This window comes from Halichoerus grypus, chromosome 4 (assembly GCF_964656455.1).
Source record: "Halichoerus grypus chromosome 4, mHalGry1.hap1.1, whole genome shotgun sequence".
NCBI lineage: Eukaryota > Metazoa > Chordata > Mammalia > Carnivora > Phocidae > Halichoerus > Halichoerus grypus.
In genome coordinates this window covers 13,432,828-13,446,154 of record NC_135715.1, presented here as the reverse complement: position 1 = coordinate 13,446,154, position 13,327 = coordinate 13,432,828, and the positions used below count along the sequence as shown (strand labels likewise).

Sequence of the window (13,327 nt, the reverse complement as noted above, 5' to 3'; positions counted from 1 at the left end):
GAGAGGGTCAGAAGGAGAAGCAGACTCCCCGCTGAGCCGGGAGCCCGATGCGGGGCTCGATCCCAGGACTCCGGGATCATGACCTGAGCCGAAGGCAGTCGCTTAACCAACTAAGCCACCCAGGTGCCCTAAATATTTCCTTTTTATAAGGACGCCAGTGTTACTGGATTAAGGCCCACCCTAATGACCTCATCTGAACCTAATTACCTCTGTAAAGACTCTATTCCCAAATAAAATCACATTCTAGGTACCGGGGCTTATCCTTCTGGGATGACACAATGCAGCCCCGTAAAATTGAGCCTCCAGTATCAGCTCCCTAATGTCCATTTTCACACAAGGCTGCTCATTCTGTTCTAAACACCTCTTTCATAAGTTGGGCCAAAAATTTGTTACCCATAGCTCTTCCACTGACCGCGAGGGACAGTGGAGAGGGGCACACTTTTTAGTCACTTGGGACCAGAACTGAGTCCTGGCTGACTCTGACGTGGCCTTGGAAAGTACCTTCAAAGTCCTCCGAGCCTCATTTTCCTTACCTTTACATTCCCTTTAAATACCTTTAAATTACCAAAGCTGTAATAAGATACTGTATTTCCAGAATGCTTTTCAAGGTGTGATACAAACGTTCTCTTGGATTTCTAGTCGGCAGCCTTGGACGCTGGGCTCTGCCATTTCTACCTGTATGACCCTGGGAGGTTATTTGCCCCTGTGTGCCCCCCTTTCATCCCATCAAATGAGAACATTAGCAGTACCGCTGTTAAGATCTTGTATTGAAGATTAGAGTATAATCTACAGAAAGCACTCTGAGGCTGCCTGGTACGTGATACGCGCACTGTTACATAAGCCTTAGCTATTTTTGTTGAGGGTGGGACCACGTCTTAGTACCCGGTGCGTAATTCCATCCCAGGCCCTGGCACAGAGCAGATGCTCCCAAAATGTTTGTCGAATGAATAAAGGAAGGGAGACCACAGGAGCAGGCCCGCACCTCGGCCGTGTAGCAGCTCAGCTCCTACCCCAGCAGTCAGAGCGGCAGGCAAGCGAGCCCCTGTGTCTACACCTTCCCAGGCGGTGTCTTCCCCAACAAAGTGCAGCTTCCTTCTGCTGTGGTCTGGTGGGCTGGCCAGGCCCGCGCCAACAGGAACTGCAAACCAGCCTGAGAGAAGCGTTCCCTTCTTGTGGGGCTAAAAATGAACGCACTCTTGAAAGGACACTCTATCTTTCCATCTCCTTCCTGAGCTTCTTAGCCAATCTTCCTCTGCTCCCTGGTGTCTTTCCTCGTCTTCCTCCCCTTGCTGCCCACTCCTCCCCTGTGCGCCCCGTGCATTCCTCACCCACCCTTCTCCCACCTCCTCCGAGAAGCCTTCCCAGCTCCAACACCAGGAACCAGGGCACTCTGGCTGTGTCACAAGTATATTTATAATCAGGTGTGATGTGCAAAATATTTTAAGATAAATACCTCCCGGATGCGCAGGGAGCAGGGAGACAAAACTAGAGCTGGGTCAGGGAGGCCCCCTGCTGTGCGGGATTTAACAGTTTGATTCTAGGGAGTGTATGGGGGGGCGGTGCTAGGATTCAGGGGCGTGGCCAGAGCGACCAGAGAAGTGGGGGAAACACCTGAAAACGCCACAGGCTTGGGACAGCGGCTGCTTTCTAACCGGGACACGAGTACTTCCTGTCTTTGGAGAAAAGGCACAGCTATAGAGGAGCGTCTCCCCTAAACACCAGCCATTGAGGCTGATGGTCTATCCGTGTCCCAGTTCCAGGAAGACCTTGGTGGCGGTAGGTGATTCACTGCTCGGTTTACAGATCAGACTGAAAAAGACTATCTGATAACAGAAGATGTATAATGACATTTTATGTCTTTGGAAAAAATGTCACTTATTTAAAAAGTGGCCAGCTTCTGGAAGCACTAACAACCAGTGAGAATAAAAATGGCAGCCAGCATTTACTGAGCATTTACTTTGTTCCAGGTGCTGTGAAGGCCTTTCTAAGGCTTCAGGGGTTTAACTCCCGCAGAGTGATTGTGAATGAGTCTGGCTTGTTTTAATTTTCCAAATGGCCAAGTCTTCCTCCCTACCCATCTCCCCCTCCACATACATCCAACTGGATAATCTGAAGTCAGTAAAGCACTCTTGATTTCAGCTAAGGTCATGATCTTAGAGTCATGAGATTGAGCCCCTTGTGGGGCTCCACACTGGGCATGGATCCTGCTTAAGGTTCTCTCTCCCTCTCCCCCTGCCCCTTCTCCTGTTGGCTCGCTCGCTCTCTCTAATATATATATAAATATATATACAGCTTGGCACATAGAAGGGGATCAATAAGATTTGTCAACGAGAAGAAAGGACAATCATTTGGTGCCCTCTGTGTAAGGGTCCTTGTACTTCTGGGCTTTGAGGAGAAGGTATAATAAATAGACTAGAAACATGTGCCCTTCCCCACAGGAAAATTCCTACTGCTGTGATATTAATATTTCATAGAGCTTCTGTTTCACCCATGGCCATGGCAATGCACACATTTATGAACGTGATGTTAGGAAATCTAGACCCTGAAATCAAACAGCCGCTAAACTGGTTTTGTGTTATGTTGATATTTTCTCACCATCCACACTCACCAAAGTACCTCTGTGACAAAAGACATTCACCTTCCAGTCAGATAAAATTATTTTCAAATGAAGCATCTGATGCCCAGAAATTAGTTTCCTTAAATCTCTCAAGAATGCAGGAGCAATTTTTAGTGTCACTGATTTATCTTAGTTGGCACATTTTCAGTTAGCATCTGAACTGAAAAGACCAGTAAAAACAGGGTGTGGCTCCTGAATTAAATATGACAAACAGCTCTTTCCAATCACAAGACAAAAATGGTACAAGAAACTAAAACTGCATAGGGAACCAAAATCCATTAAAAAATAAAGATTTAAATATGCTTTGAAATGGCAAACTACCATCAACCCTCTTTGTCTCTCTTCCTCGTTTATCAGTTTTTATGTTTTGCCTACCTAAAATGGTTATAAAATTAGGTCCTAATTGCACTCACCACTAGTGCTTGAAGGAGTAAGGCAGTTGTCACAATGAAGGAAACCATCAACAAGACAAAAAAAGCAACCTACTGTATGGGAGAAGATATTTGCAAATGAACTATCCAAAATATATAGGAAACCTATACAACTCAATACCAAAAATAGTAATAATAATAATCCAATTTAAGAAATGGGCAGAGGACCTGAATAGATATTTTTTCTATAGAAAACATACAGATGGCCAACAGACACATGAAAAGATGCTCAACATCAGTCATCATCAGGGAAGTGCAAATTAAAACCACGATGAGATATCACCTCACACCTGTCAGAAGGGCTAAAATCAAAAGCACGAAAAACAGGTATTGGTTAGGATGTGGAGAAAAGGAACCCTCTGACACTGTTGGTGGGAATGCAAACTGGTGCAGCCGCTGTGGAAAACAGTATGGAGTTTCCTTAAAAAACTAAAAATAGAATTACCATACGATCCAATAATTCTACTACTGGGTTTTTATCCAAAGAAAACAAAAACACAAATTCAAAAAGATATATGCACCCCTATGTTTGCTGCAGCATTATTTACGATAGCCAAGTTATGGAAACAACCCAAGTGTCAATTGATATGTGAATGGATAAAGAAGATGTGGTGTAGACATACAATGGACTATTACTCAGCCATAAAAAAGAATGAAATCTTGTCATTTGCAACAACATGGATGGACCTAGAGGGTATCATGCCAAGTAAAATAATTCAGTCAGAGACAGGGAAATACCATACCATTTCACCAATATGTGGAATTCAAGAAACGAAAGGAAGGAAGGAAGGAAGGAAGGAAAGAAAGACAAGAAAAACAGATTCTTAAATACAGAGAAAAAATGTGATTGTCAGTGGGGGGGTGGGGGGATGGGTGAAACAGGGGATTAAGAGTACCCTTACCATGATGAGCACTGAGTATGTACAGAAGTGTTGAATCACTATATTGTACCCATGAAACTAATATTAACACTGTATATTCATTATTTTTCAATTTAAAAATTAAAAACTAAAAATTAAAAAAAAAAGAAACAAGGAAGGGGGCAGTTGCATGAGTCCCAAATCTATTCACAAAGCGCTGGTGATGGCCCTAAGGTGCCCCCAGCCCTCTATTGATAACAAATGACCCTAAATGCATTATCTAGAGATGGGAAAACCCAGAAGCACTCTCTAAGGAAGGTAAAAGCATTAGCACTGGGGGAGGGCTCTGGGCGTCACCCCACAGTCCGGGTGCTGCAGTGGAATGACAGGTAATGTTGGTTCAGGTGGTTTTCTGGGTGGCTCAGTCGTTAAGCGTCTGCCTTTGGCTCAGGTCATGATCCCAGGGTCCTGGGATGGAGCCCCACATCGGGCTCTCTGCTCGGCGGGAAGCCTGCTTCTCCCTGTCCCACTCTCCCTGCTTGTGTTCCCTCTCTCGCTGTGTCTCTCTCTGTCAAATAAATAAATAAAATCTTTAAAAACTAAATAAAAAAGGAAGAAAAAGCAAACTAAACTACAGTTCCCACTATCACTTGGGCCAGTCATCTACTCAATGTGCTTCAGACTTCCTCCTCTCCCCCACACCCCCATAGCTGTGCACTCGTTGGCAGTGGGGAAAATTGGAAGTGTTGGTTACTGCCTATCAGCATTTGTGATTTTTCCCTAGTTTCCCCATCTGGCCACTTCTCCAATCTTCCTTAGATCTTCCTACACGTTTCCTCCATCCCGTGGGAGCAGGAAATAAAGGAACACTCCCCAGAAAAGGGAAGATCAGATCGTAAATATGCCCTTTTTAATCTGTCTTTAATAAGTACAGAGTTTTATGCTCTTGACCAAAAGAGTATTGCATATAACATGAGTTGTACTATAAATTGAACTAAATTACTAACAAACAGAAAGAGCTTATTTTAAATTCATACATAATATTGATGATCCGGGCAACTGTTCATTTTGATGGAAGTTCTGGTTATCATTTGCTTGTAGCGATTCCCTGAATTCAGTTTCCTCTAATTCCAAAGTCCTGATGTGGTTGTATTTTACTTGCTCTATTATGTAGTTGGAACTAATAATACAAGGAGCTCATGTGGCTCAATTAGTTTATTTAAATTCAAAAGAAGCTTAAAAGCCTAATCTGTCACCTGCCTTGGAGTACAGCTGTATCAGCTGCATAGTTAATGTTATAAATTAGGCCCTAATGTGAATAACCAGTTTATTCCCCTACACTTTTACTTGCCCATATCCTTCCGGAAATGTGCTGCAGAAGGAAGAGAAGGTTCAGGCCAAATGTTCAACTCAGCCTTTTGCCACCTGACTTAAACCCATAAAAATGATAGACCAATATAAATCTGCTGCCCTGGTCAAATCAAGGCCTTTCTTCCCCACCCTCCCTCCACTCTGAAAAAACTTGAGAGTTTCTGAAACTCACCCAGCCATTCAGTCCCTTAGAAATGTCTGCTGGACAACTTATATGTCACGAGGGCCAAAACGCTGGTCTGTTTGATTGAATTTCTCCCTTTCAAGCTGCGTACACTGTAGGTACTTAATAAATTCTCCTAGACTTCATCAATTTTGACTTAATTCGCCACTTCTGCTGGTGTGCCCCATGCCTCGTCTGTCACGTAACTTCTCAACTATTCTCAGAACGTGCCGGGGCTGTTGCCAGCTAAGTGTCTGGTGTCACTCTTTACTGTAACCGTTGGTAGAAGTAGCCTTCCCCTTTCACTAGATTAGGAACATTCAAGAGGAAAGAGATGTGGAATTGACAATGTAGAACAATGTTTCCCGATGTTTCCCGAGCAACTTCTGCTGTCTCTCGAGCTGTCACAGCGCAGAAGGAGCCGAGATATGGGAATATGAACGCACCCATTCGACAGATGAGAAAATTGAGACACAGACCATTATAATGATTGGTAGAAGTTCGCATAACCATTTGGGGATGAAGCCACAACCAGAATTCCAGGATTTTCCCACTGGAATGCTTACTTGCTTTAACGTCTAGATGAGTCATACCATGCTCATCAGCGCGGTCAGGTTTGAGCAGGAAAAATATCAAAGCGAACCAGATCTGAGGCTCTTCTGAAGAGAGAAATGGCCAGCGTTGGCACTGATTGTGAGAATAAGAGTAACAGAGGGTTAAAGAGCTTCATAGCTCCTGGAAGTACGGGGTTAGAGAAACCGAACGAGGATTAGAGAGGTGATTTTTAATACCATTTCTTTTTCTCTACTATGCAGCGAAGGTGTTATTAGTAAGAGTGATGATGAGGATGAGAATGGTAAGAGTAATCATATCAAAACCTTACGGAGGCCTTGCCGTGTGCCAGAAACTGTTCAAACACTTCACGGGCATGAACTCTTCATCTGTACCAAAAGTCTAGAGGAAGGAACTCCTGCTGTCCCCATCTCAGGGACAGCTGGAGGCCACAGAGTCCCATGGCAAGAACAGCAAAGCTGGATTCGGAGCCAGAGCGGTCCAGGGAAGGAGTCTGTTCCCTTTACCACGAGTGCAAACCGCTTCTCCAAGAGAGGTTCCAAGACAGACCAGGTCTCAGGAATGTAACTCCAGGACGAGAATCTGTCGTCCCATCCGGAGCTCGTTAAGCTGGTCTCACGTGTATGGGATGCAGAGGAAGCTGAGAGCCTCTTCCATGGCCAGCTTTGGGGTCCAAGGCAGACTCCTGGACTCAAAGGACCCCTGCAGGCCACTCTCAGAGCACATACATCTGCCACCAGTCACCAGAGTCAGCACTTGTCCTTCCAGAGCCTGGCCTGCTTGCTCTGAAACACTATCGTGTACTGAAAACAGGGAGTGTCCAAGACCCAAATGCAAGAGGCGAAATTCAGTAGGTCAGACGGTGACCCCAAACCTCAACTGGGATTACTCTCCCCCAGAAGGACCTGTTTTAGAGCCTGCTGATCAATGACTCACCCCACGCCAAGACCCAATTCAAATTACCTCCAAGTGATACATGCAGCAGGGGCCTAGGAACTGTTTGAATTGTCCATCCTATAAAATCCATAGCTTTTCCCATGGAAAATGAGTGGGATATATTCTGTCGGCAACTCCTGTGGGCAAAAATTCCTGTTGTGAATCACTTTAACAATCTCCTAATTAATCTGTTTTCTTTTCGGTGTCCATGTTTTAATTGACTTTTTCAATTAGGAGCATACTAGAAAAAGATTCTAAAAATTACTTGTTTTAAAATAAGCATTTAGAAAATCTCATTTTCCAATTATGTTTCCCCCCCTCACACCGACCTGATTCTGAAATCTTTTCTTAGCCACGGCTGCATTTATTCGATCCCACGCCATGGAATGCAATGGCCGTGTAATTCTGATGGCTCCGATCTGTTGTCCTGCCAAGTACAGATTCCAGTTTAGCATCTTTCCACATTCCGGTGAGAATCGACATGGGTCCTCTGTATTCGAATCTTCCATGGTCGCTTACTTTAATAAACTTAATTCGGCTTGACATTTTTACTTCTAACCAATACTCCCTAATCTAAAATTCCTGGAATAGAGATTATTTTTGAAGGTAGAATAAACTGCACAAATTCTGTGTAGATGCTGACAGAATTCTGCTTTTGTTTTTAAATAAGTGGTCTCCAAACCATGCAAACTATAATAAAAGGAGAGAGAGTAGTAAATAAAAGTAGTACGAAATCGAATAGTCAGAGTACAATTTTGCATGTAGTTAGCATAAAACGATGCTCTGCTCCTGCTTAAAAACTCCATGGCAATGAAGTTCAACCCCTTACCCTGGCTCCAATCTGCTCCTGTTTGCTGTCTCCTCACCCCTGCTCCGACGTGCATGCCCTCTGTACTCCAGCCTCGGGAAACTTCATGCATGTCCCCTGATGTTACATTCACCTAGCACATTCTCCTCACACATTCTGTTCCTCTCGTTCTCATTGTGTGTTCTCTTCCCTCAACACACACACACACACACACACACGCACCACTCACTCACTCCCTTGCCATGTTCCTTCTTATCCTTTGGGTCCCAGTTTAAATGTCACTTCTTTGGCATCCTTCCCTGACCCACCACCCTCTCTCACCATTCTCCTCAGAACACATATCACAATTTATAATTGTACATTTATCTGTGTTGTCCTTTGGTTAAATGGTGCCGTGCCTGGTAAGATCTCCTAGCCTGAAAGTACACCAAGGACAATGGTGAGTGTGATCCAGACCACTTGTGGTCTCCATCCCCCAGGGGTGAGCAAAGCACCAGAAGGCCTGATGTCCTCAGGAGTTTGATCCCCCCATTGGCCCCTTGGATGGGCCCATCTGCCTGCCTTCGCCTGGGCTCCTGTGTTTCATTTCCAGAAGACTCTCCACATGGACTCCGCCATGGCACCCTCCCATCCCCATCCCACAGAAACCATGCAGTGCTCTTCTCTAGAGGCCGGACCCTACTTCTCTCACTTCCCCAGACACAGTGTTTAACCAAGAACTAAAAGGGAGGGAGAGTTGAAATAAAACAAAAAACAATCCTAGAGGCCACAGGAAGACTTTTCCAAGACATTTTTATCTTTATTTCTTGGACTAAAATCGGGGGACACCACTTTCGACGCCGCTGTTGTGTTTTACAATGATACACAGAGACGCTGTACATTTCTGCACACTGCCCTCTCCCTTTTGGTTATGACAACTTGCTATGATAATCAGCAGTTTTTGTGTGATGATGCATATCCTGACAAATCTTACGCCTTCACAAAAACTTCCTTACAAATTGTTTACTGTGTCAGACAGCTCGTTATATTTTGACAGTTGCTTTTCCTTTAGGATTTTAGAATCCTGGAGGATCTTTTACTAAAACTCTGCCTAGACTTTCCCGGTTCTTGAATTAGTATGCCTCAAACATCCATGGTGCAACATACTTCACAATATTAATACTAGATTGAACTCTGGTGCAGGGCTGTTTATTTATTTTTTATTATTTTTTAAGATTTTATTTTTTTATTTGAGAGAGAGAGTGAGAGCAAGAGCACGATTTGGGGGGGAGGGGCCAAGGGAGAGGAACAAGCAGACTCCCGGCTGAGCAGGGAGCCTGACCTGGGGCTCGATCCCAGGACCCTGAGATCATGACCTGAGCCACCCAGGCACCCCAGGTCTGTTTCTTTAAATATGCATACTTGCAGAAATACCCCAGAGACCTGAAAATAATTTTAAATATAAGATACTTGAATAAGTATAATTAAGTAGCTTTCATCATGTTTTAAAGTAAAACTCCGTTCTACGGAAGAAACAAAAAGCCATAAAATGCAACTAAATCTGTGATCTGCACGTCCTGTAAACAAAATATCATATACAAATATTTTCTCCTTCTTTGGTAATATTAACAACATTTACTCAGTGCTTACTATGTACCAGGCGTATGTACCTCTAAACTTTGTGCATATATTAATTCATTGAATCCCACAACAGCCCTTAGAGAAAACACAATTCATGGTTTTTGTTGTACAGATAAAAAAAAAAAAGAACTGATGCACAAGAAATTCAAGTAGTTTGCTCAAAGTTACACAGGTAGGAAAGAGCAGAACCAAGTTATGTGCCCAGGAGTCTGCCTCCAGAGCCTGTGAGCTTCACCATTTCTCCATCCCCTACAGAGGGATAGACCCAGGCAAATAATCTTTTTCCATTCGCAAATTCTCATATATATTTTACTATATTTTAAATTGTGTTATGCATCCCTATTATTATATAATATATATGCACCCGTATTATCTTATCAAGGATAGCACTAGATTTTTATCTTTCCTAGATTTTAATTATTGCTAATAAATAGCTTGGTGTAGTGATGTAATTGAGTCAGGTCGACATGAATTTAGAATCTAGCTCTACCGCTTACCGATTATATGACCTCGGAAAAGTTCCTTAATATTTCTGAGCCCATTTGCTATTTTGTAAGATAGGTACCCTTATAGCTGTTGTAAGGGGAAAATGAGATAACCATGTATAGATTGTCTGGCACGTAGGTGATCAATAATATGCCTTACTCCAAGTATGTAAGTAAGGACACTAGGAAATTGCATTAATTTTCATGAAAAAGAAGGTTCCATCAATAAATTACTAATTCAATGCTGTAAATCATGTTCTCTTGGCTGAAAATAGTTTATACAGTTCCTTAAGTGTCCCAATTGTATCAAAAGATAATAGCATTTACAAGAAAACCATATTTTTCTAGCCTAATCGAAATTTTTACATGTAGCTACAAAGGATTACATTAGAAGACTAGTGAATCAAAGGGACGGTTATATGAATGAGCAAAAATGAAGAGCCAAACTGGTAGAAGTGTGACATTTCACAGATTCCATCACCATTGTATGGAACTCTCCTTCCCCAATCCCCTCATTAGGACCAGCTGTATGTTTGTGCACACAGGCCTATACGGTTATCTTGTATACCTGAGCCTTTCTGGGTGTCAGCCTCCAGGTGAAGTGATGGTTCCTAAAGAGGGTGTGGGTTGAGGTTGTCAGAGAGAAGTCTGGGGTGCATATTTTCTGTACGAGAAATGTCATTCTGTTTAATCCTCTCCCACCCGGACTGATGGTCCATAGCTACGTCTTGTATCCCATGAACCACCTCCCATCATAGATGATAAGAGTATATTTGGGCACTTGGCCTACACGCACCCAATCCAGAGACTGGTCACACACCTGTGTTGTAGGAGCTGACCCAATACGTACGCTTCTTGGAGATTTGATTTTAGCAAACTCAGCAATTGTCAAGGGAGAACATCACAAAACAAAGAGCAAAGGAAAGTTAGGATAAAAACTATCTCCCCAAAACTGCAGAGACAAGTAGATGGAGAGAGAAAGAGAGAGATTCCTAGGCCTTTTGGATTTAGATTATTTTTCATTGTGGTTCCAGTTTACCTGTGTCTTTATAACAGACCTTCCAATGGTTGCCCCGGGATGGCTGTTTCACACATAGGAAGCTGCAGGACACATTCAAACTATGAGCTTGAGACTAAGGAGACATACTGACCTATAACCATTGTTACAGAATTTTATTAACAGAAATGGGACCAATTCCTTTTGATGTTCCCAGTACCTGCCTGTGTCCTACCTGCAGAGGGTGACACGACCTCTAATGCTAATAGTAGAGCCTCAGAACAGCATCGGTTGATGAGCCTCAGAACAGCATCGGTTGATGAGCCCAGACCACAGGGACCAAGCCTGCCACTGACATCTGCCCTTCTCCACTGCGGCAGGGGAAGGTTCACGCTGGAGAGGGGCTTACACTGTCAAAAGTGCAGCTGAAATTAGCAGGAAACGGAGGGAGAACTCCAGATGTTTAGAATTAGGATGACTATAAACAAATTTGTCTCCCCAGATCCACTACGCTTGCCATTTAAAATTATTTTTATATCTGGTAAACAAACCCATATTCTCTTTTCTTGGTTGCAAATAGACTAATTCTTTAGGGAATGATAATACTCACACTGGTTAGCACAGTCTGCTCTTCTTTCTCCAGGAATTGCATAATTCACACATCAACATGATTCTCTCAATCGGTAATTTTGAAAACTTGGGAATTCAGTATGAACACTCCATTTGCAACTATTCTTCGAGACTGGCTTTATGCACACCTGTCACCTAATTAATTTTTTTCGCTGTGCTGACTTTAACGTCAAAATATTACTTTAGCCATAAACACTATTCACTGTGTCATATCGTGACATTAAATTTGATACAACTGTCATGGGAGTGGGGCAGGGACATGGGGTAACAGCTTTTGTGTACCAAACTAATTAGCTGCAGGTAATTATCTGAGTTTATGCCTGGAATTTTCACTAATGCATCTATTACTAAGAAATATCCACTCCTATAGGACCATTGTCTCTTCTTCAGTGATTTGGACTAGGGGTATCTTCAGCCAATCTGGAACATGCATTTCAAGAAGTTCTTGTTACTGTCCCCACTGCACAAATTCGGCACGTCATCATTCATATTTGGTCATCACCCCAGCATGCACAAACCAACATAGAGCAAGTTCAAAGAGTCCTTTTGATAAGTCCCCATAAAAATGCTCCTCTGGATGCCTTCCACACCGCCTAGAAGGGTCTGCCTTTACTCCTAGCACTCAGGTTTCTTTAGAGTCTGTTGTCAGAGTTGGCATCCGTTAGACAGAACAACGGCAAAAAAATCTCAGGAAGCTTCTCTGCTGAACAGGTTTGAGCAAGGTTGATAATCATCTAATGCCTGATTCAAGTCTGTTGTACGTTCCAGCATGAGTGCGCATGCGCACGCACACACTCGCACGCACGCACGCACGGGATCCTTACGTTTGTATGAGTGGAGCAATTGTGAAATGGTTGACAATAGATGACGGCTACTCCAAACAGTCCTAAAACCAAAACATTCGTTTTACAGGGCCGTTGTTCAAGAGAGAACTGCAAGTATCTTCATCCTCCAACACATTTAAAAACTCAACTAGAAATTAATGGGAGGAACAATTTGATCCAGCAAAAAACTGCTGCTGCGATGCTTGCCCAGCAGATGCAATTTATGTTTCCAGGAACCCCACTTCATCCAGTGGTGAGTACGTCGCGTCTAATGATGGGCTTGATGATTAAAGTGTTGGTACAGCAGGGCCACACTGACCTAAAATGGCCTTCCCCCCTACTTTGTCTCTGGCTACAATTAAAGCGAATAGCTTTGAAGCTAAATGGATGCTGAAAATAGGGTTTTTGAAATTATTTAAATGGAAAAAATGTGTGTGGACACAGTAGGCAAAGACAGTGCCTAAGCGGTACCTGGGCAATCTGTGTCCCTCCGACTCTTGCTCACCGGTAAACTCCGCGTTGGAACCATCTTCGAATGGAAAGAGTTCTGCATTTTCCTGTAGCGTGTGAAGTGATGATCCATGTAAAGAGGCGTCGATGCCTATCGTATTGTTAGCAACCTAGCAGATAGTTCGTTCATTGGCATCGTTTTATAGGGTGAGCGAAGTGAGAGACCGGAGAAGTTAAGTGATTTACCCAGTGTCATGCAGCTAATAAGCAGGTGGGGCTGGCACTGGGGCTCAAGACATCCTGAGCGGGGCGCTCTCCGCAGTCAGCTCCCCCGGGAGCCCCACCGCATCCCCAGAGAAGGCGGCCTGAGCCACGCACGCCCACCCTCCCTCTGAGGCCGGCCGAGGGTGTGGCGGCTGTGACCAGGGCCACAGGATTAAATGCTCAAGGGAGTTCAGTCTTTGAATACGTATTGTGTCATATTTTCTCCCTGATTTCAGTGTTTGAAAGTACTTCCTTAAAGGTCTGGGAATTGTTTTAGGAACAAGGCCCTGGGGAAAAG

The 13,327-nt window shown here is 43.6% G+C and overlaps 1 protein-coding gene across 9 annotated transcripts in view; it reads left to right on the top strand.

The window, feature by feature from the left end:
* The window catches only part of MBNL2 (muscleblind like splicing regulator 2), a 155,501-nt gene that overhangs the window by 88,112 nt on the left and 54,062 nt on the right, over window positions 1-13,327 (top strand). For all 9 annotated transcript variants that reach the window (XM_078070177.1, XM_078070172.1, XM_078070174.1 and 6 more), the window contains one exon: window positions 12,404-12,568. In XM_078070177.1, coding sequence (XP_077926303.1) covers window positions 12,404-12,568 — 165 coding nt within the window. The remainder of the gene's footprint in view (window positions 1-12,403; window positions 12,569-13,327) is intronic.